At 41.2% G+C, this 22,858-nt stretch overlaps 1 protein-coding gene across 5 annotated transcripts in view; it reads left to right on the top strand.

Moving 5' to 3' along the window:
• Nucleotides 1-22,858, top strand: part of cobl (cordon-bleu WH2 repeat protein) — a 48,705-nt gene that overhangs the window by 17,367 nt on the left and 8,480 nt on the right. For 3 of the 5 annotated variants that reach the window (XM_072394654.1, XM_072394656.1, XM_072394655.1), the window contains 6 exons: nt 894-938; nt 1,579-1,667; nt 2,090-2,161; nt 6,903-7,085; nt 16,613-17,210; nt 20,542-20,730. In XM_072394654.1, the coding sequence (XP_072250755.1) occupies nt 894-938; nt 1,579-1,667; nt 2,090-2,161; nt 6,903-7,085; nt 16,613-17,210; nt 20,542-20,730 (1,176 nt within the window). The remainder of the gene's footprint in view (nt 1-893; nt 939-1,578; nt 1,668-2,089; nt 2,162-6,902; nt 7,086-16,612; nt 17,211-20,541; nt 20,731-22,858) is intronic. The other 2 variants (XM_072394657.1, XM_072394658.1) reach the window with 2 other exon arrangements.

The following is a 22,858-nucleotide window of genomic DNA, read 5'->3' on the forward strand; positions in this document are numbered from 1 at the left end:
TATTGAACTCTTTTGTATCGTTCACTGAAATAAGAGATAGATTCCAGCCGTTTGTGCTCTGTAAAAGTGTTGGCTGATGTCAGTGAGCAAGTGTGAGCAAAAGATATTATATTAGATACTGATACGTGCTTTGGCTTGCCCTGCAAATAACATGCTTGAAGTAGAAAGAATATACACATGATAGATAATTATTTACATTGAATCAAATCATGGAAAAGCTATGCAGTCCCTTGATAACTTTCCAACAATTTGGTCTGTGTCGGATCAGTAAGAGAGAGCAAAAGCTCATTTGTTGTCAGATGGTCATAGTATCCTGTCACTCTGCGTGTTAAGGGATTTAGAACAGCTCCTCCAACATAAGTAGGATGTACTACCCCACTGTCCTGTCACCTTGTTGAGGGTGAGTACAGGGAGAAAGAGAGATTTCCGCTAAAGGAAAGAAAGCTTGACATTGCTCACATTTATTCTGTACATTCAGTAAGAAAACAAAGAAATAGACAAACAGTAGGATGTGGTGTACCTTAGCAGGGTGCAGAGCGGATTTAATAGGAGGTTAAATCATAAACTGAAGTCTGAGTTTTATGGTTGATCACCTTGCTGATAGTCCACACCAGCTGCTACTTACAGATTCTGCTGTGTAACCGGCAATAAAAGCTTGCACGGCCTTGAAGGATACAAGCAGTCAACAGTATTGAGTAATAATTCCATCTCAGTATTCTGGTCGAATAGTGTTTTATTGAGGAGAATCTACAGGTTCGTTGGTTTTGTCATGCTCAGTTAACTTGTTTAAAGTTTCTCTTCCTGTGAGAAGTCACTACCTGCTGTGTTGTCGTTCCGCCTCGGAGCGAATGCGACGGACTCATTGTGTTTCAAAATGTTGTCATGTTTTTCAGTTTTCCAGCCTAAAATGGCCTCTGCGCCTGCACTTAACTGCTCAGGTAGTAGTCACAAGTCTTTCTGCCTCAGTGTTGCCTGTACTAAATCCATGTGGCTGTTTAACCCGCTGCTGCCTGCTCATTAACCCTGCTTTGTTACCTCATTGAGCATGCGTGTTAAGTTGTTAGCTACCGCCCTTCAGAGTAACAATTTTTCAGTCTAGTGCGGTAGTTTTGTCATCTATGCAAAATTGATTATCATTTCAAATCGATATTTGTTATTAATATAGTCTGACCCTTTCTCAGTTACCTATTTGGGCTTTAAAAATAATGAAGCGATGGCGCCCTCTGCTGAGGAATATCAGAAGGCTGAAGTACTGTATTTAGATGGTCCCAAAATGTTATGATATGACATATGACAATAACACACACTGCATTCTTCATGTTTATCCAGTGGCAAGTAAAGCAACTAAATAGGATCATGTTGATATGTACTGTAAACAGTTGTGTCAAAGCCAATCATAATTTTAGTTTTTTACACAGTTCTGTGCATGCAGATGTATTTTGTCTCTTACTTCTATACGACCGTCTAACACACCTTCTAAGAATGACACTTACTCCCCTTCTTATTAACATGACCTGTTGATGTTGCCTCATCCAACTGCTTTGCCTCCACTGCTCTTCTTTATCTTTTTTTTTGTAGATTCCATTTACTCCAGCACTGCCAATTTGGGAAGACCACAAACGAAAGGCCTCCTGGGTATCTTTCCATTCAGCGGTAGGAAATCCAAAGTAAGACTCAACACTGCTATTACCGTCAGCCATTTTTAGATGTCCTCGCCTCAAATTGACTTAATATTTTTCATGGTGAAATGTGAATTTATTTCAGGGGGTTCAAAATGACTTCTTAGAAAGTCTTCTTTGGTCTGTGGGGCGACTCAATTAGGCACGTTCTGGCTATTTTGGTCCCATAGCCTGTATATTTTTTCTTTTTTCTCATTGTTTTCAAGCAACTAAAAATCTGTCAAAAACACTTGGTTAAGATGTTGTGAAAGCTTTAGAATTACTGTAGGATTCAAAGTTTGTTACAAAATTCACCTTTCACCAGAAAAAGAAAAAAAAGAACTAACTGAGCAGTGCATGATGTTGATATTAATTCACTGCTCCGGCTGCACACTTGAATGCTGCATGTTAGTTGTGCCTTCCATTTGCAGACAGAGACAACAGCTATGGACATGGATGACTGTGATGATAAAATAATCCAAAACACAGACACCCGATCCAATGTAAGTATTACTAACATTGTCTCAGTATTATTATCTTCTGATCTGAACTGAGGTATTCCAATAACTTACGAGTTACGACTGGAATAACTAGCGTTTGTATAGCGTAATACAAACCAGTAGCAACAGCACAGACTGCAACTTAACAGAAGACATTTGTTGCTTTTGCGGGTTTTCTTTTTTGTTTTAATGCTAAATTCAGCCTGATGCATAAAAAGATGAATCTATCCTTTATGACAAACTCGGCACGTGTTTTATTGGACAAAATGACAGGTCTGTGCAAACATTTTGAGCCACCCCTCATGTTGTTATGTATTTTCAGGAATTCCAGCAATTTCTTAAAATGTGAAAAAGTAAATTGAAATGACCGTGTGTGAGCCGAAAACTCAGTGAACAGTAGACTGATCAGATGAAGGTTTACGATGAATCTCTCAGGTCTTGTGTCGGGTCTTTTGCTGGAGTTTTTCCCTCCATTTCTTAAGGACATCACTTACCAATGCTGTTATTCTGGCATTGATGATTTTTTTAGGCCCGCCACTTCTTCTTTTGTCCTCCACTTGCCAACCTGCATACCACATAGAGCTATGCCAAGGCTTTACCTGATAACATTTTGGGAATCACCTGCAAAAATGCTCTTTTATGCCTGTCAAACATTCATCTTAGTTATCTGTTATTTGTTGACACGTCACTGATTGGTTCTTTGAGTTTGGTGCCTTTTCTTTTTTTAACTTGAGTGATTCATTGTTTGGATTAACAAACAAACAAAAGGGGTGAAGCCAAAGTTTAGCGAAGTCCAGAATTTCCAAAAGGTGAAACAGACGATCCACTGTGATCTCATGTTAACCATAAAACACTGACAGTAAGTAAGTAAACTACAACTTAATCTTTGCCTCCCTTGGTTAAAACAGTAGGTGAAAAGTTGATGTGTAAAATTACAGTGGCCACCTTTTTTGCTCGGTTTCAGTTCATGCAAAACTTAGGGGGTTAGGGTTAGTTGGTTGGGGGTGGCTCTAGCTCTGGGCCATCCTCGCCGTTGCTCACCATTGCTCCGGTGAAATAGCAGATTCAGAGTTGTTGCGGCGTATGCTGATGTCCTCTAGAGGGCAGTGTGTGCCTCCAGAAGATCGATTAGCAGACATTCAGAGATCTCACATGTCCAAGATCAAGGGGTGACCTGTTTTACTTGGAGTTCTTAGAGTCTGTACCATTGTTAGCGTTTCTTTCACACATAGAAATACTGGATAATAAGACAAATTTCTGTGGACTGCTTTTAGAAAGTGGTATCGTGCTTACAGTTAACACCAATCAATGTGTATTTCTGTAATTTTCTCTCATCTAGACACTGCAGCTTATGTGAGTTGTGATGACTAGCTTTGGTATGGCCATAAACTTACAAAGTTGCCTTATATTTAACATACATTTTATATATTTATGTATGAATATGTTTATTGGGGCCAATGTGGGATCCGCTGTCCTTCCCAAACTCCCCTGAACCACTTCAGTGTAAACCAGATACACATTTAGATGCTGCATTAGATTACTCTCTACCTGTTTAAAGCCATAACTTAATCAACATGACATTTAATTGTATTAGTTTAAAAAAAGAAAAAACAATGCCTGGCCTCCCTCTCCTTCAATTTAGATTTCCAGCAAGCTCAAACCTTTGGTTCAACCCATCTGCTTCTTTGTTCTCTGATGCCTTGAACATTGTCAACATTAGATCCTCTTTTTATTTCCAGGTCAAAGCTGTCTTGCTCTTTTTTTATTACCTTTATTGCATATGTCAGATTACATATCCTCCTGTGAATCATTCATTTGGGATTTTTAAGGAAAAAAACCAGAGACAAGGAGATAAAAAAAGCTTGAATTAAACATTTAAACTGTAAAAGGACATTTTGTTTAATGTGGAATCACATCATGTATTTTAAATTCGATTCTGACAGTTGCGGCTAAGTTTTTATTCGTATTTCTGCTTCTCGGCCATATTCTGGTTTCCAGTGGACTTTAATGCAGCTGGGCTTTTTCTCTCTGATATGATTGTTATCAGGCCCCACACGTGCATCTGAGCACACACACACAGAGTGTTATCAGCCAGAAGGCATCAGATTACACTACCTTGGCTATATTAGCACTAAAAGCCTGCTCTCGTATCTCTAATTGTTCATTAAGAGCTAAACTACTGTGTGGGTTATTATAAGTGTGTGTGTGTGTGTAGTCTTGGAATCACTAAGATGGTTAGAGTGCACCATTTCAGAGCAGTGTATCCTGCTTTTTCTTAAGATCCATATTTACTGAATATCTCAGTGTGTCAAATCAGTCCGAGCAGTGCGGCACTACTTTTCTCCCACTTATACAAATGATCAGATGAGTCTAATGAACTCTGTCCCACCCTTCTACCCCCAGCATTAGAATACACTTACAGAGGCACTGATGCCTGAGTCACACTTTCAAAGCTCCCATTTTACTTACAAATAGGCACAACTATACATAGCATCTTATTCAAAGGGAGATGTAGTGTGATGTGCAGTAATGATTAATGTTGAATAGATGAGGAGAGCTTCGTTATAGTTTGAAATGGTGTCAAGATAATCCACTGAGCTCATTTTAGTTCAAAGAGCTCTGAGGTGAAACCCAGCTGGCTGAATATTCTTCTTTAGAGATAGATCACTGAACATAAGTGTTGGAAATAGTTATCCACTTCCTCTAAAAGCACTTAAGTTCTAGATTCCCTAAATTTCATTACTCTGCCTGAACTTGAATGCATTATATTTTCTGAGAGAACATGCATCTCTGCTAACTGCTGAAGTCTTTAAAGAAGGCTTTGAGATGTCTGCTCTCAGCATTCTGTCAGTCATCTCCCAGGTAACAGTCCAACAGTACAGAGTTTTTCAGCTTAAAAAAAAAGAATAAAAGAAAGACTAAAAGCAAAATTGAGATCTCTCAGCCCCACAACATTCCTTTAAGAGACAAATTTGTGTTATTTGTAAAATGAAGACTTCTTTTTTTTGAGCCAATCAAGGGTTCTCGCGTGCATCAATGTAGTGAGGGATGAACCGGACTTGGCTCTTTTAGTCATAAAGGACATAAAGGACATAAAGGACCGCTCATCTTTAGTTTGACAGTTGTCAGTGAGGCAAAACTGTTATTTTTCTTCTAAATTCTAAGACGACAACTCGTACTCCTTGTTCAAAAGGCAGAAGTTGTAGGAGGATGCATGATTATCACCATAAATGCCATTTGTTATTATTGTTTTTTTTTTTTTCCGCTTGGATGTGTGGTTTAAAGTGGATAAGTCTTTCACGCTCTGACATGTATTCAAAGGAGGAACAATATGTAAGACATGCTCATAGTTATGCAGATCTTTCCTGGGCTCCTTTTGTGTTACTCACGTTGCAATTATGAATGCACTGCAAACTTGGGTTCCCCCCAAGTGCTGCAGTACATTTTGTTCTATTTTTCTCTCTCGCTGTTTTGACAGGTTTCAGATTGTTTACCAGGGTACAAAAAGTAGGAGAGAGCAGGTGAAAAAGTCATACAGAGTTCATGAGATTTTTCCACTTTGATTATGATATTCATGTGAAATGGAGAAACGTGCTTTTTTTTTTTTTTTTTTTTTTTTTTTTGTGGATTCCAAATGGAAATCACATCAGTCCTCTCTTCCAACATTCCTTTTTTGTTCTGTCAGCCTCCATCTACCATCTGCCTCACTTCCCCCTGCCCTTCTCTTACTGCTGAAAGCATCAGTCTCTGCTCGGGGCGCAGCTTATTTGGACACTGCAGATTTGTACGTGTTTTACATAATGGAAATGTTTTACACTTCTTTTCTGTAGTTTAAGTTGGGATTGTGTTTGGATGCATTGCTATTTTTTGCTATTCTGTCAAGTTTGTGGGATGTAATGTATGCAGGTTGTTTATAAAGTAGGGGTCCTGAAAGATGATGTCAGAAAAGTAGCCAAAGCAAAAACTCATTCCGGCGGTCCATTGCTCTCTTCTCCCTTTTTTCTTTTTCATTTCAGTGGAGAGCAGTAAGTTCCCCTCAAAACTGCATTTAATTTACTCCATGAATCAAAAATAGTCCGACTTCTATCCTCAAGACTTTTTTCAAAGGTTGTCTTTATCCTTCGCTGCCATGAGGTATTCTAACCTGGGGCCCAATTAATTCTATTGAGCTTAACTTAATGCTCCTTTTTGCTCTTTGATGTTTTATTCAAGCATTGTCTGAACTCATCAATTAATCTGCTTTAAAACACTTTTTCTCCGATCGTGGGGGGGCACACACCATAGCGTGGTGCCCCTGTTGTGCCAAGGCTCTGTACCAAGCTTAGCCGCAGGAAGGCTCAGATTTTCAGGAGCACTCAAGGCTCTCTTTGATCAGATATTGAAAAGCATTTTTGTTTAAATGCTTTTAGTCAGGAGCAGCCACCCTTTGAAAATGAGCTTGCACTTTCAGCTTGATCAAATAAATGTTGGAAGTAGTTGTCATGACTGAAGAGTGGACGACATCGTCAGAAATGTGCCCTTCCATTGCATGCGTTGCACGTGTTTTTGTGTTTTTTAAAATGATCAGGACACGAATGCCAGCAACGCAGCTCTCAGCTTTTACTCTCACTTGTTTTTGCGGTTTTGAAATCTAGTTGACTGTTGTGCCATTTTATTTTTCCACTGCCAGCTTAAAGCACTGTTCTCTTATATTTGTCAGTTTGATTTTCCTCATTTTTTCTTTTTCCTTTCATGTTACCCCCAGGGTCTGTCTGCAGTGCCAGGGGTCTACAGCATAGAGCATGGGTCTGGCACCTTGGGCCAATCTCAGTCTGTCGCTAATATTTCCAGCATTTCCTCTAAGACTGAGACCAAGAAGAGAAGAGCCCCTGCACCACCTGGCGCCCCAACACCCAGCATGGGACACACAAGCTTCGACAGTAATCCGGTGAGGACTCACCAGTGAAATACGATTTACTGAATAACAGTGGATAGTTTTAGTGGTTGACACTGAGAGGAAAAAAAACTCCACTGTAAAGTGAGAACATTTTCATAGTGGCAGGAGTGAGGCAGTATCCTGCTCTCTCATACACCTGAAGATGCATGTTCTAATTATTGATTTTCATATGAAGACCGGCTGCATAGACTCTCGGATTCCAAAATAGAATTGAAACATTACACAACTCAATTTTGACATTAAAAAAAGCCCAAAATCCTGTTAAGCGTTTGAATCACTCGGTCTAATCATCAAGTCATGAGAAAGCTGCAATCTGTGTGTTGCAGCCTTTCCTTTGGGTGATTTGGCCTCAAAGTCCTGTATCGCCTATATTAGAGCAACGGCTCCCTGCAGCCTCATTATGGTGTTACGACGTCATGTTGGGAAATGTTGTTTAGCAACCAACTTCCGTCCTCCCTCTGATAACAGCTCTTGTTTATGTTAAAGAGCCGGCGTTCTTGATAAATGTTATACTTTGGTTTCTCAGGATAACATGGAAAATTTGTCATCTTCGTTAGCTTAACAAAGCTTATCAGCACCTTCTGCACGAAGGAGCAGAAAACATTTCTGAGAAATGTCACATGAGGAGAATAGCCGAAGAGGTCAGAGGGATTAAAGCCACAAAAGCACAAGAATCCCGTTTTCTTTCAGTGCATGTCAGGAGGTTAGAACTACTCTAACTAAAGGGCTAAAACAAAATGTTCCTGGATGTCAGGAATGAATGTCACCTGAATATGAATGCAGTGGTTTAGCGCTGTAGTTCCTGTAGTTGTTGTTGTACATACAGAGGTTGTAATTTAGCTGTGCACCTGTCAAACTTCGAGTTATGACTGACACCAGATCCAAAATACAGAGACACCCCTGGGACTCGCAGGGGCAGCTAAACGGAGCTGTAGTTGGTGAGGTTATCTGAGGACCTGATGACGGCTCTTATAATAGATCTCCCCATTTCCCTCTTAAGCCGCCCCTGAACAGATACCCTGCTTGCACACAGCGTATTTATGTGCATCCACACATTGAAGGCGACCTCTCTCGTTTGGCCTCTCTGTTTTCTGGTGGTGTTGAGGAGCAAAGAGATTGAGGGCAGACTGTCAGCTGATCTTTCCTGGAGTTCAGCCTCGAGTCGATGATTATTGTCCAAACGTGTGTGTTCTACTCAGTAAAAGCAGAACACATTTAGATGATCAGAATATTGACTGACAAATGAAGGGATGAAGGCTTTAAATTATTCATCAGTTAATAAGAGGGGTGCGAGTGTCTAGCAAGCGTCATCTGAGGACACAACAGAAGTGTGAGGTGTTCAAAGACTGACACGCCTGGCCTGCTTTTCTTACTGTTTTTTTTAAGGTGTGTTATTAAGAAGGATTTAGTTTCATGACAGTGAAGAGTGCCAGAGCAGCCAGGTCTGATCAAGATAGCTTCTGAGGGCCACTGGCATTAAAGAGCTCTGCATGACTTGGATCTACGGAACAATTGTGCGTGTCACATCAAATCACATCACAATGAGAAGTTGCACTTTCTCATTTACTTGAATTTTGAGATTGTAGTGACTGGAGGCAGTGAGCTATACGGGGGAAAAAACTGGCACACTTTTCTTGTCAGTAAAAGACTCCATCATCCTCTAAAAGTTTCAGCTCCACTGAGGACCAGTGTCACACCATAGATTTTACTTAAGGCTATGTATAGATGATAATTGCTGTATTTCTTCAATGCTACTTTCTTGTCAAGCTTGTGCTGCCCTAAAAGCAATTTTCTTAAAATTTTTAGCTCGCACCTTTAGTCTTTCTGTACAGTCTCGGAACAGAGTGGGACAATCAGGCATGTAATCGCAGGTCATCTTAGGGCAGCCCTTTGTCATCGCTGTCCTCATTCTGGACGTCCCTCTGTGTTTAACAAGCTTAGGTAGTCAACTAATTACGACTCGCAAGATGCAGTAATGGACAGTGACATTGTAATACAAGCTATGAGAGTGATGAGATTGTTATAACGAAGCTAAATTGCCTAAAATAGCCATTGGAGAGGAAGAGATGACAAAAGGGCGGTCATTTAAATCAAAGAGGGAACATAGTTGTATTAACACTGAGGACAAAATTAGGAGTTTCAGAAGAAAATCCAGATTTTACATCGATGTCACAAGCGATTCATTGCAACCTCTGTGTCAACAACAAATGATCCATTTAGAATTAGTGGAAGTTTCTCTACAAATAACATCACATGGGGGCCTCGTCCGTCTATTTTAAGCTTTTCTATTGTATCTGAAACATATTTGTTTGTAAGCAGTACAGTATTTGCTGGTATATTTCGTAATTCTGTGTTGTCATGTTGCCAAATTGAGGGATCTTGGATAGTTGGCCATTTAGTTTTTTTTGTTGTTGCAAAATCATGTAGACTCTGCAACCACAGAGCAAAGTGAGTTAAGATGAGGTGGGAAACGATGATCTGATCCCAAAAACAAGCCCAGACTAAAGAGAAGATGATGTAAGCAAAACAGGTGCCTTAAGAATGTCGCCACATCGTGATGCGACACCACAAAGCTGGGTCTGATGGCCGCCTGCTCCAACCCGAACGCCATCCAGAGTGAGAAAAAGTACTGCACTGACTTGCTACATCATTTACTGTGGCCTGGATTGATGAGGAGTATTTTTGTTAGTATTAAGTGTATTCTGCTGTTTTGGGCACTTGAACTCACCTCTGAAAAAACCTTTATCAAGTGGAATTAGTTCTTTCCAAATGCAGTCAGTACGGCGTTTTCCTGTAACGGCTTCTTCTACAACTCAATAAAGAAAAAGAAACAAATGTTGTGATATTTTTCTGATATCATCCAACGTGGTGCTGATGGAAGCAAGGGCCAGTCTTAGGGTCCTCAATTCAGTCTCTTATTTTGCTTTTGAAAGGAAGTTGTGTCTAGGAGATCAATTTTAAGTCAAAATCACACTCTTATTAGTATTTTTGAATGCATTTCTCAATAGATTAGTAATGTATTAATGTCCCTGTTGTGCCCAGAAATGAGGTTATTGTCAGCTTTGTATACGTACAGCTTCACTTCTTATTTTAGCCAGCAGATTCCTGTGAAACCTGGAGCCAGGAAGTGTGATGTGAGCCAAAGCTTAGACAAGAGACATTTGGATACAAGTCTCTTGTGTTTGAGACAAGCGAATCCTGATGTGTGATAACAAAAAATACTGATTGAGTTTTAAAAACAAGCAAAAGCAACTGTAACAGGAACACTGATGCTGGTTCAGTTTTTCCGGTTGTTAAAGTAGATGAAATCCCCCAAATGTTCTGACCGTGGATAGTCGAGTAGCAGCAGGACTTTGTGGGGCGGAAGTATAGTTTTAGTATTTTCCAAAGTATGTTCTTTGTTCAGTCCAAACCACATGTTCTTTTTCCACCTCTGGTGCAGCTGTTTGGACTGTTTGTGGATGTGAATTTGTGTTGATGTTTGTGTGCACATGATTTTCACAGTTTTGTTTTGTTTTCTCTCGCTTTCTAATTACTCTGCACTTGGTTCTATACTGCCTGAAAGCAAAAACTGCCTTTTGGAGTGTTTTGGTCCCACAGAGCATCTTTGTCACTGATGGCAGCCTCGGGTTCTCTTGGGGGTGAACCTACAGGCTTGGCACAGTATCTTTTTGTGTTTTTTTCCGTTATTCTTGGCAGAAACATGAAGCCTATAGAGTGTTGATGGTGTGTTTTGGTCCACAACCATTTTCAGGTCTCTCAGGCAATGCTGCACTGAATTCAGGTCCAAATTGAGCCTGCGCCACGCCAGGACTTTCACAGTTTTGTAAAGCCACTTTGTGTCTTCTTGGTCCTATGACTTGGATCACAGGTGCCTTTTGGCGAACTCCAGCAGGTTGTCTCTATCCTTAATCTTAAATAAATGCGCATTGGCTTGCTGCTCCAGGCTTTATCCCTTTTTAAGTCTCTCCACAAAGAATCTCTTAGGTTAATTTCATAGTGTTCAGGGATCTTGTTTTGCTTGCCTGCTTGACCAAGTTTGATTAGTTTGACTGGGCAGCCAGAACAAGGAAGACTTGTGGTGGTTCCAAATTTTTTAAGTTCGGAAGTTTAAGGATGCGCCGATTGATTGGGCGTTATTAGTTTTCGTGATCAGAAAGGAGAAGAGAAGCGGCGCCATCTCAAACAAAGCCTTTTAGAGGGCACTGTGAGTTCTCACAACTGGAGTTAAATCCTAAGTAAGTTACTTATTTTTTTATTTTGAGCTGTTGAGGCTTCATATCCAGGTCATACACACAAACACATCCACACACATCCACACGAGTGATAATACAAACGAGTGTCAGTCCATCCAAAACGAGCAATGAGCAGCTGTGGTGCCTTCAGCATTACAGAAGCTATTTGTTAAGCCCTGTAGCCGTATTTATTTGCCATTGATGATAGACACGCAGCTCTTAATTTCCTCACATTAATACAACACCAACTCTCGCCATAAAAGTCAGACAACAAACTGGTGGAAAGTTGGAAGCTTCGAACTCTTTAACCTCATACAGAACTGTGTTGTAGATGTTTCAGACAGTTCACTCGGCCTCGTGGCTTGTTTTTCAGCCGGACATTCTTCATCCACTGTGAGTCCTAATAGGGGGGGCTGTGTGCTCACTTAAATATGTCCATCAAATTTAATTGGACACGGGGCAACCGAAGGCGGGTTGTAGCGGCATCTTGTGTTCCTATAGAATGCACCAATTGCAGGTGCCATTTCAAGGGGTCCGAGTAGTAATTCCATAAAGATGTTTTTTTTTGTCAGAGTGAAAAATCTTTACAAGTTAGATGAATGTGAAAAAACACTGTGAAGCGGTCTTTGAATTTCCCATAAGGACTGAATGTTTGCGTGTGCATGTGTGTGTTGATGTGGTTTTTTTAGCTAAAATGGTCACAAATTTTGTTACTTGCATTAGTTTTAAGGCATGCTGATTCAAGGTCTGATGCAAGGCCTGTGGGTTTTCTGCAGTGATTAATTTTCCTGAGTTGTCCTTCTCGTTGATCTATGACTCTGCAAAGTAGAAAGTTGGCAGCAGAGGGGGTTTTTTTATTTTTTTTTCCCTCCCTATTTCTTTATAACCATTCATCAGTCAGGTAATTATCTCGAATGGTAGCCAAGTTTAATTTACTCCAACACACTGCAGTTATGGCTCAGTCAGCCGGAGAAAATGTAAATACGACTGGGTATATGTGGGGTACTGTGTAGTGTTAGTGCTTGTTTTCCAGGCTTAGCTTTGGTCAGATGAGATGAGCCAATCAAGAGAGATAAAATGATGATTAATACATGGGAGGAAGGAAGGAAATGGTCCCGTTTGTGGCTGATGTGTGACGTCAGCCAAGTTGTGGAAGAATGTGGAAAAGGATGTTTACCCACTTGCTGAATGATTTTACTGTATCACTCCACATGTTTTGAGGAAACAAAACATTGTTTTTTATTCTTTTTTTTTTTTTCTGAAACAGTTGGGATTACAGGAAAAATAACTCCACTAATGCCAAAGACAACAGGCAGCGCTTCCTCTGTTGCCCCCGATCCTGATCCGTCCTTCCTTTAGAGTCCTTGTGTTGGTTATGCTGTGCGACAGCTGTAAACAGCAGGTGCTCTTTTGCGCTGCAATGTACACTTTGAAGCATTTCTCTTCAAAAGGATGTAAATGGTAAAAGCGGGTGATGTGCCATGCATTCCGTTTCGTGATCTCTGTCAGAGTATAAACAAGATTTTCCGCATCAACATAAATGAGTCCAACCAATTGAACCGTTTCTAAGTAAATTTCACCAAAAAATTTTTGAATTCTGATCCCCTTAGCCAGCGCCCAAACACTGTAACAGGTTGATGGGAAAAGTTTTTCACTACCTCCCTCTGGACTGAACCTTTGTGGGATGAGGTGTGCGTGTGAGGTTGACTTCTGTAATGTTGTGGACAAATGGGTCTAAGGATTACTGTTATAGAGTTTCTATTCTAATGCACAGACCTTGAAGATTGGGAAAGTGTGAACAACGTGACGTGATTTGTAGAGTATGAGGCGGACGGGACCTGTTTGCACTTGAGAATGTCTAAATGTGTAATGTAGTGCTCAAGAGATAATCTGCATCTGTGGCTGTATCTGTTGGTGTGTGTGTCTCTCTCTGGCTGGCATGATAAGTGTAATTGTTTTTGAATAGAGTACCTAATGTTTACATGTATTAGTATCTGAATACACATCATTGCCCGCAGTCCCTAAGTTTTATGATGCGTTTGCTTCTGCTTCCCCTTATGTCAGCCCACCGCTGACACAAAATGATCTGTGTACGAAGATCACTGTATCTGAAGGGAAAGGGTGAAGAAAACATTACTTCTCAGTAGGTTAGTAGGACAAGCTGGACGACAAAGGAACTGGGTCAGCCATGTGTCTCATCCTCTCCCCCCCCCCCCTCTCTCTCTCTCTCTCGCCACATTGTTAAAACTTTTTAACATAAAACTCCTTCCATCAAACGTGCACACCCACACATCTTCATTATAACACACTCAGAAGAGCTAACACACGCCAACTGTCTTCCAGCCGGCTGTTAGGGTGTTTATGACCTCGGCGCCCTGCGTGTTGACACAGTTCAGCTGCTATTATTACCTCTGACACGCACATGCATACACATACATGTGTGCACACATGCATTTGGGAATATGCTCATGCATTCTGACATGCCTAAGCACACACAAATATAGCGTCACCCCCTCTCATACATACACATACTTTGTTTTACATTCCACATCAGCGCTCTAATGTTGGTCTGTTGCAGAGGCTCTTACCCAACAAGAGTCCTTCAAATACAACTGATGAACGACCACGCCACCAGGTTGAAGGCTCCATGGGTGGCCCTATCCGATCAACATGCTTCAACATGGGGCCCTTAGCATGGCAAACCATAGAGTGGAAAATTGAATGGACATGACAGCCTGTTCTGGTCTTAGTCTCAATGCTCCTTTGCAAAGTGCAATTCCCTGTAGTACCCATGTCACACAGATGCTCAAAAAGAGAAGCGCATTCATTGATGATAACGGTTTGTTCGGGATGCTCACTGTCGGATTGGTGTGTTTCTCTGACCTGAACAGCTGCGATTGGTGTGACAGAGTGTACATTTTGCTTTAAGATTCTTCTCTTTAAAACCTAATCAAACAACAGTACGTCTCCTTTACTGCAGGACTTCTCTACCTCAGTAACAGAATGACAATCTCCTGTCTAAAGACAAAAAAAGTTTCAGAAAACAGGAGAGCTTTGGGTGAAGTTAACACTGACATCTTGTTGGTGTAGTTGACGTAAAACAGACAAAAAATAACATTGGCTCAGAAACAAAGAAAATAGATAATGAGCTCCTTCATTATTACTTCACTAATTAATGGAACTTGTATGACTTGATAAACCTGTCTCCTGTATTGTAAGAGTGCTTGGATTAACAGTGTTTAACCCTTTCTGTTACCAAGCCATCACAGACACTGATCCATGAATAAATGATCCATCCGTCCTGCTCCTATGATAAAGAAAAAAATGTCTCAATGTTTATCTTGAGTTAACTGTATAAATAATCAGTTTCAAAACCAGTCCATAAGATTTATTTCCTTATATATTTATTTACCTGGCATATCTGTGTGTTCAGAGTGCATATCGATTATTCATCCTCCTGCCATCTGAATCATGCTTCACATTGTGATTTGAAGGATGCTCTTTGGTGAACTTAATCACTCACTTCAGCAGCTTTGCATTCATGTCAGTTGACATTGTTGTTGCTTGTGATTTAATGTATAATGACTCGAGTCCACTTAAGGCATACAAGGTTGAGAATCCTGCCCCCCCCCCGAGGTTGTCGGGCGGTTGAAAAACAAGTAATTCAAATGTATTAAATACTTAAAAGAACCTCCATTCAAATGGGACAAAATGAGAATGTAAAATCCATCAACACATAAATGTAGTTCATATTCAAATTTGGCTTGACTTAGTATATAGTTTGACTTTAAATGTGGCCAATGTAATCTTGAATCTACTGTAAAATGCTGAAGTGCATGCTGCCATAACTTCAGAAAAGCAACGCAAGTTTAACCCTGCTCAGCAACCCCCCTAATCTATACACTCCTGCTCAGGAAGAGGCATGAGAGTGTGCATGTGCCTGTTCAGTCACACAAACAAATGTACGTGCTTATGCTTGTATGTTGATGCTGCTTCTGTTTTTCCTTTCGTTGTGTGGCTCGACTGCAATCTTGTGTTTATCTTTGGAGGGAACACACACATAAACGTACGAGGATACGGACATACATACATGTACCACAGACACGCACGCACACACACACACACACACACACATCCATCGACCATAGGCAAGTCAGTCATCCATTGCAGCTTCAACTTTGGCCCACTTCCACTGTTGTGTTTCTATTCATGTATATATAAATGCTAAGGAGGGAGAAGAGCAGGGGAGCGGCTCAGAGAAAGACAGCCTGTTGGGGGGCCATTTGGATTTCCATAGTATGCCCTGCACTGGGTTCATTGAGTTCACATGTGCGAACCCAGTTTGCCTGCAGAAACGTAAGGTGGCCTGATCTCTTTCTTGTGTTGCTGAATGATGCAACAGTGTATGCAGCTCTGGGCATGTTCTTTGTTGAATTTCAGGGTGAGGAACAGTTGAAAGCAGAAATGCTAATGCATTTCTTCAAAATAAGGCTATCTGTGCTGTTGAAGCCTGCCCTCAGCCCTTTTACATTGATTTTTCATGCGCTCACTTTATTGAGAGGGAGATTCAACAGCAAAAGGAGTGTGTGAAAGGCCTCACCTTCCTGTGGAGTAGAATAAATAACTTTTAGTTTTCTATTTGTTTTACTTTTACTTGCGTGTTTGTATTTATCAGAGAAGTCTTTCCATCCATGGAGATATGTTCAGCTATCTCCAAGTTTTTTGTATTTCTAATTTGATTGAGTCCTTTTCAGAGTGACCTAACTGTGACAGTGTTTGAACTAAATTGAAATGGGGGACAAAATATTGTAATATATAGTTTCAAGATGTTAACTTTTACATTCTCTTTCATGTGCATGTGAGCTGTCGCATCAACACTCTTTTGGGAAAAAGCAAATCGGCTCAACAGCATTACATTTAAACAGTGGGTGGTGTGCCCACAGAAAACCTAAGAGTTACTACACTAAAATGCACAAAGTTGTTATTGCAGTACCACCGCATCGTATTAGCCGGTTGCTGGCAGACCTTATTTGTCTCCTTGTTGGATAATTTAAAAGGAATGTTGACACTCTGATGGATTTCGAACACCCAGACCTCTGCCAGAACGCCACTTGATTTGATTAGCCAGTAGTAAAGTCTATTTTAGTTCTGGCCGACTGAATTTACTGTATAGTTTATGGTTAAACCACAAACACACACACACACACACACATGTGCATAAAGTGCTCATGTGAATTAACTTTCTCCTGTCTACCTCCTTTCTTTTCACTTCTTTTCTACCAGGTGGGCCTCGGTTCAGAGAGCCAGTTAAGGAAAAGAAAGGCTCCAGCCCCTCCTCCCACTCCAAGTTCCCTCACCCAGGAATCCGACTACACTTCAACGCCTGCTGCTCCCACACCCGAAAGCCCCACTGTTGAAATATCCACCCCAGCCTACTGCACCAAAGTGGCACAGTCGACCACAGTCTCAGATGCCTCTGTGGTGGTCCAAATGGTGAAACCAGCTCCTCTCAAAATATCAGTACAGCCTCCACCTGTGCGCGAGGCCTCTCCGACCCCCAGTTCTCCATCCACAAGCAGCAGCACCAACGACAGCCTGGCCGTGCAGGATTCCAGCTCTGAACTCGGTCACAGTCTTGACGACTCAGATGCTGACCTGGAGCTGTCTGGTTCCTGCTGCAGCACCAGTAGCACGGCAAGTGGCTCTGTGCAGACTCAGCCTGCTACAAAAAGCTCCAGGAGCACAATGCTTAAATCAACCAGCAGTCCGCCTGCCCGGAAAAATCAAGAAGAGAGCTCAGACATCAGCTCGAGGTCGGAGACAGAGTCGGCCTTAAACCTGAAACTGGAGGAAGTGGAGAACAACAGACACAGCGCAATAGGTAAAGTCCTGTAAGACGGCATAAAGATAGACAACGCAACATTTAAAGACCTCAGTTAATACTTAGATTCATAAAAATAAAGAGTTGAAAAAATATCTATGTTCCTAAAGTAATTATTTGAGAATGTTTTTCCCTTGACGGTGAAGACACGACCTATAAAACAGCATCTCTCAGATGCCAAACAAATAAAATGAGTGGATGCCCACCTGCTGTTGTCGGGTACAGCTATGCTAGGTGTCTTTCTTTGTATCAATACCTGCTCGCTATTAGATTGTGAACTAAAGCTAGATTCAAACAGCAAGCACATCGGCAATAAAAATAACCTTGGCTGCTGATCACTGGGCTTTGGACAGTGGTGGCAAAGACACCGTATGTTTAAGAAGTGAGACGGTGACAATTTGCCTGTAAAGACTTTCTAACGTCTGTGGAAAGCTAAGCTGTCGCACTGTAGCAACATCTGAGGCTCAAACTGCAGAAACAGACATGCACATCCTACTGAAGGAAAAGAAAGTGTGTGTGTGTGTACGTGTCGATGAATGTGTGTCTGCGTCACGGCTGAAGAACAGGATCGAGTGGAGCTGGTTTTCATCATAGCTCCTGAGACAATAGAGTCCTTGTTTCTCACTCGTGTCTGTCAATGTCTAACGTTTTTCTATCTCTCTCTTTTTACCTCTTTCTGTCGCTATCTTTTTTTTGTCTTGCCTCTCTCTCTCTCTCGCTCTCAAATGCAGCCAACCATTCACACAACTGTGAGAGTTGGCAGATGCAGAGGCGGATAGATCCATCACAGATTTAAACAGGAACTACTTGAACTTTAGCTGGCCTCATATTGATTTTCTATATAACCCAGAATATTCTCAGAGGAAAAGTGAATTGCAGCCGAGGGTTGTAGAGTCTGACAGGGTCATAGATGAGAGAGCCGTGGGCCTTAGAAAAAGAGAAGTGAAAGGTGAGAGTGTCAGAATGAAGTGGAGGGAACGGAGCATGGGAAGGTTTTTGACTAAAGGATGACAGGGTTGTAAGGATGAAAGAGGCAGACTCGATTAGTTTTAAAGAGGGAACTCTGATGGAAAGACAGATGAGAGCAAAAGAGAGGGAGAACTATGAGAAGACCAGCGCATTAGAAAGGATAAAGCCGTTAGCACAACGGTTTAAAATAAATTCAGCAACTTCTCTTCACCTCATCCTATTCTCTTTTGCCATGACTCTTTCCAATGTTCACTGTCTCAGCAGCTTTTTATTTGTTAAGTAATAGTCATTTAGCTCAAATGTGTGTTTTTACTGACAAAACTGTACTCACCATTCCCACCAAAATGCCTTTTTCTTTCTTAATCCCACACACATCCTTGACATTATCTTATAATCTTATTACTCAGTGACAGTGAACAGTTCCTCTGTGCATAACTGCTTTTATTCAAATGACCGGTTCATCCTGGGCAGTGAATACCGGGTATGCATTTTGAGAAAGTCAGCTCCACCTTGCACCTACTTCGTAAAGGCAGAGGCAGAAATTTGAGCAATTGATGTTTCAAGTTTCAGTTAACCTTTCAACTGCAGTGGTTTTGATTCTGCCTCTTTTAGAGGTCTTTTTACTTCAATGAGTAAGTAAGTAAAAGTAATACTACCTGTGGGACAGGATTGTTAATGGGTAGCTGTATTTTATCCTTCTTCTTTTCCACTGACTCTGTATTTTCTCAGAGTGTTATCCAGACAGATTTCGTCCTGTTTGCTGCTTTACTCCTCTGTTAGCATCCCGCTTAATGCTTCTCGTCTGATCATAACTCAACGATAGGCTTCTTCTCCATAATATTCAGGTATATTTTGCCTTCTGCAGGCCTCTACGTACAAAGTGCTAAGACAGGGGCTATGGCTTAAAGATACTGATGGATTTTATTATTTATGAATTCAAAGTTTCCTAACAACTCGCCTTCATAGAAACGTACAATGTTTGAACCATTTTGTCAGTTGTTGTATAGGCTTTATTAGTTAGAAAGCCTTGGTGTGCAGCAACTGGCCCTGCCCCTTGCAGAGGGAATTTCTATTTAGGTTTCTGTAGGATAGAAAAAAAAGGGATTCTAAACTGAGAGGCATCTTGGAATATCTTGCTGTCACTCGCCTTAAAACCTCAGCTGTTGCTCTGTTTACCTTTGTTGCCAAGGTTTGGCCTTTGACCTCATTGTGAAATTCCACCAGAGTAACACTGGAGTTCCTTGTTGTACTTTAAGGGTTGTATTTTTGTGGTAGGGCAGTGACACGGTCGCAATCAGCTCTGCAACGGTTTGGCATTTTCCCCTCCTATGATTTGTGTGACTCTCTGTGGCATTTTGGTCCAAAGTGCAGAGAAGAACAAGTGAGAGGAGCGAAACAGGAATGTTGCACCGTCAGATCGAAGAGCATCAGAAAGCAAGTGCTTTGACAGAGGGTTGGCTCCACTGTGCACTGAGAACAGACATGGCAGATTAATTTCTGTTTCTTGTGCAACGTTGATATACTGCTAATATATAATGCTTGTGTCAGATGCTAATTGAATACACGCACACTGAAAATGCGTCAAACATAAATTAATTTGATGGCACCAGCAGTGTCGAGAGCGTCCCACGCTTTCAGCATCAAAGAATGCTTTTCGTGGTGAAAAAAGGAATGGTGCTCAGTGAATATTAATAGCTCTTCCAACAACTTTTACCTACAGGTGAGAAAAGTTTCACTTTCAGATCATTAAATTGCTGCAGCCCTGAGGACTGTAGGAATGTGAAACCAGTAGCTCTGCACTGAAAGTTCCTTTTGACGTCTTTTATTTGGCTCTCAACTGCCTGCCTTCATTAACTCGCATGCAGATTGCTTTTCCAAATATTCCACACACATTTTTGTGGTCATCAGACTCATCAGTTGGAACTTGAATTCTGTCTATTACACAAGGAATGTCAGTTGTCTGAGGTTTTCTTTAATCTAGTTTGTCATAGCTTCCTTTCCAACTCCTGTGGTAAATGTTCTACTACTGAAACGGATCAAATACTCCTGTGTTAAAGTATGTTGCGTAAGTCAGAGAGCAGAATCATAACTGCTTTACCAAACGATGTTTGTTTCATCATCCTTACCTTGGCCCGTATATTCCACTGAATATACTAATGTTTCCAGATTAGCAAAGCTCACCGAACCCTTTTGTACATTTTTCACTGATGTACATACATGAGCGAGAATACCAGAGGTGCTTGGTTAAAGTTTGTGGCTCAGCAGAATGACTACAGCATATCCTAAGTTGTGTGACATTTTCCTATTTCTTCAAGTGTGACCAGTATTATTATCCTTTCCTGCATGCCTTCTGTTTATCCAGAAAACGGCGATCGACCAGTGCCTCCCAAACCTCGTCGTTCCCCAATCAGAGAGCCACATCAGCATGACTCATCCTCTACCTTGTCTGTTTCTCCCTCCCTTCCCATTGAGCCTGCAGACAGCATCCCTCCACAGGACCCCTCCCTCCGCAGCATCCCTCCACAGGAGGTGGAGGAAGCAGCTCCCCAGTGTAGGTTCCACATGGACTGCTGATCTCTTTCCACTGATTCTTTTTCTTTTCTTCCCTTCTAGAGGCTGCTCATCTGTTTTTCCAGCTCTTGTTTCATCTGTCCCAATCGGAATTTGTGTGTTACATGTTCGCCGAATCCATTTTGATTTGTGTGTCTGTGTAAATATCGAACTCTTTCCTAACATGCTTTCCATCTCTCCTTCAGCGACTGGGGCAGCTGAGTGTTGTTAAGTGATACTGCGTCCATATGAGGTCAAGGTGCTCCATATCTATAAATGTCATATAAATGTCGGGGTCCAAAAGGTCAGGGCTGAGGTCATCACCAATCAACTGTAGTGCTTTTTATGTTGCATTAAAACACCACATGGGAGTATGTTTGATGAGGTTGCTGAGCTGCGTACGTTCGCTGCTTTGCCACAATAGATGGCCAAAATGCTTCTTCCTTTTTTTCCCGTCACTGTTCGTCTGCCAAGTGATCTATGAATGATCTATTCATTTGAGATTTTGTCTGTTCTCTTCCCTGCTCCCGACCCCACACCCTTTTTCTGTAGTGTACTGCTGTGGGCCTGTGCGTCTGCGGCCCAAACACTCGTGAAGTCTCTTTCTGGCTCGATCCTCTCTTCATCCTGGCTACCCTTTTTCATCAGCTCCCTTTGCTTCTTCATGGCCTGTCTTATTTCTGTTGGACTTTCCTTTGATAATCAACCTTCCCCCTCTCATTCCTTTGAGGGTTTTTGCTGTCCCGCTGATTATTCAGTTCTGCTGTATTTGATCTGATTTTTGTGACTATATTTTGATAGTTTATTTCTACAACCTTGCATGGTGTGTTGGTAGCCAGTCTTACTTTATTTGTTCTTTGACACAAATTGGAGCAAGTCTTGCTCTTTAGTTTCACCTTTAAAGAAATGCTGTTTGGTGTTTGACTGTTCCTTTTTCTTATATTTTTAAAAAAAGAAATATATGTACATAATGTGCATGGTTTTACTTTTCACCTTGATCCTAGCGCTTGTCATTGATAATGCATGACATCAGAGCTTAGTTGTAAGTGGGCACCTAGAATGTGGTGAGAGGACAATGAGGCAAAGCTATGTGATATCAGCTGATATATATGCGATAGCTGCAGATCGATAAGTGGACAGTGTATGTCTCTGTGTCAGTGCCTAATATTGTGATTAAGTTATGGAACCTGAAGCCTGAATGAATGCTGACTTTTGTGATATTATGGGGTGGCATTGATCTTTGTATAACACGCTCCCTTTAGGTTCGAATTGCTCATGATATGTAAAACAACTAAAGGAAATATAAGAGCTCTTCCCAAAGACAGCTTTCTTCTCAGAAAAGACTCTGCATGATGATGTGTTGTATGATGGTTGTTGCCTGTTGGTGCTTCACAGCTGACTTTGGTGGGAATCAACTTGTTTACAGTTTTAAAAATTTAAAGTGGCTTCTTGTCGTGTAGTGCTTACGTTTAGTCAGTTGATGACCTTTTGTCATAACCCGACTTTGTTCTGTTCTGTGCGAGTGTGCTGCTGTGGTATCACTGAATCTTATGAGGACAAATTTAACATTTTTGAGAAGTAATTTTTTTTAGACAGCAAGCTAATTCTATGACATACGGTACATGTGGTTATAACTGCAACTTCAAAGCCATCGAGGTGTGATAGAAACGGCTTCAAACGTGTACTGACTGAATCTCTGGAAATGTGTCGATCCATTTTTGTCACTGAGAAACAGAAGGTGTGTTTGAATGCATTTTTCAATTAAACCATTAAAGACTGGAGAAAAGGGGTAGGATTTTGTTTTCGGCTTGGCGAAAGGACGGCCACGGTCAGACTTAGAGTAAGTAACCTGTCACTATATCGACAGCTTTGGAATGAAGACACTGTTTGTTTGGCTTTAACAGACGAATGTGCTCTAGGTTTTTGTGAGTTGAAGGTTTGGGAGCAGAGATTTAGAAGAGCGTAACACAGTCTGTGTGTATGTGCATGTGCACTTCTTTGTGTTTGTGCTTTTGAGTGTGAATGTGTGCTGATTGTGGCTGTAACTGGCATGACTTAGCAGTTGCTGGGAAGGAGCTGGGAGGACAGCCCTGTGAGTCATCACCACATCTCCTGGAACTGACTGTTCT

Source organism: Leuresthes tenuis, unplaced genomic scaffold (assembly GCF_036924035.1).
Source record: "Leuresthes tenuis unplaced genomic scaffold, fLeuTen1.0.hap1 SCAF_10, whole genome shotgun sequence".
Lineage (NCBI taxonomy): Eukaryota > Metazoa > Chordata > Actinopteri > Atheriniformes > Atherinopsidae > Leuresthes > Leuresthes tenuis.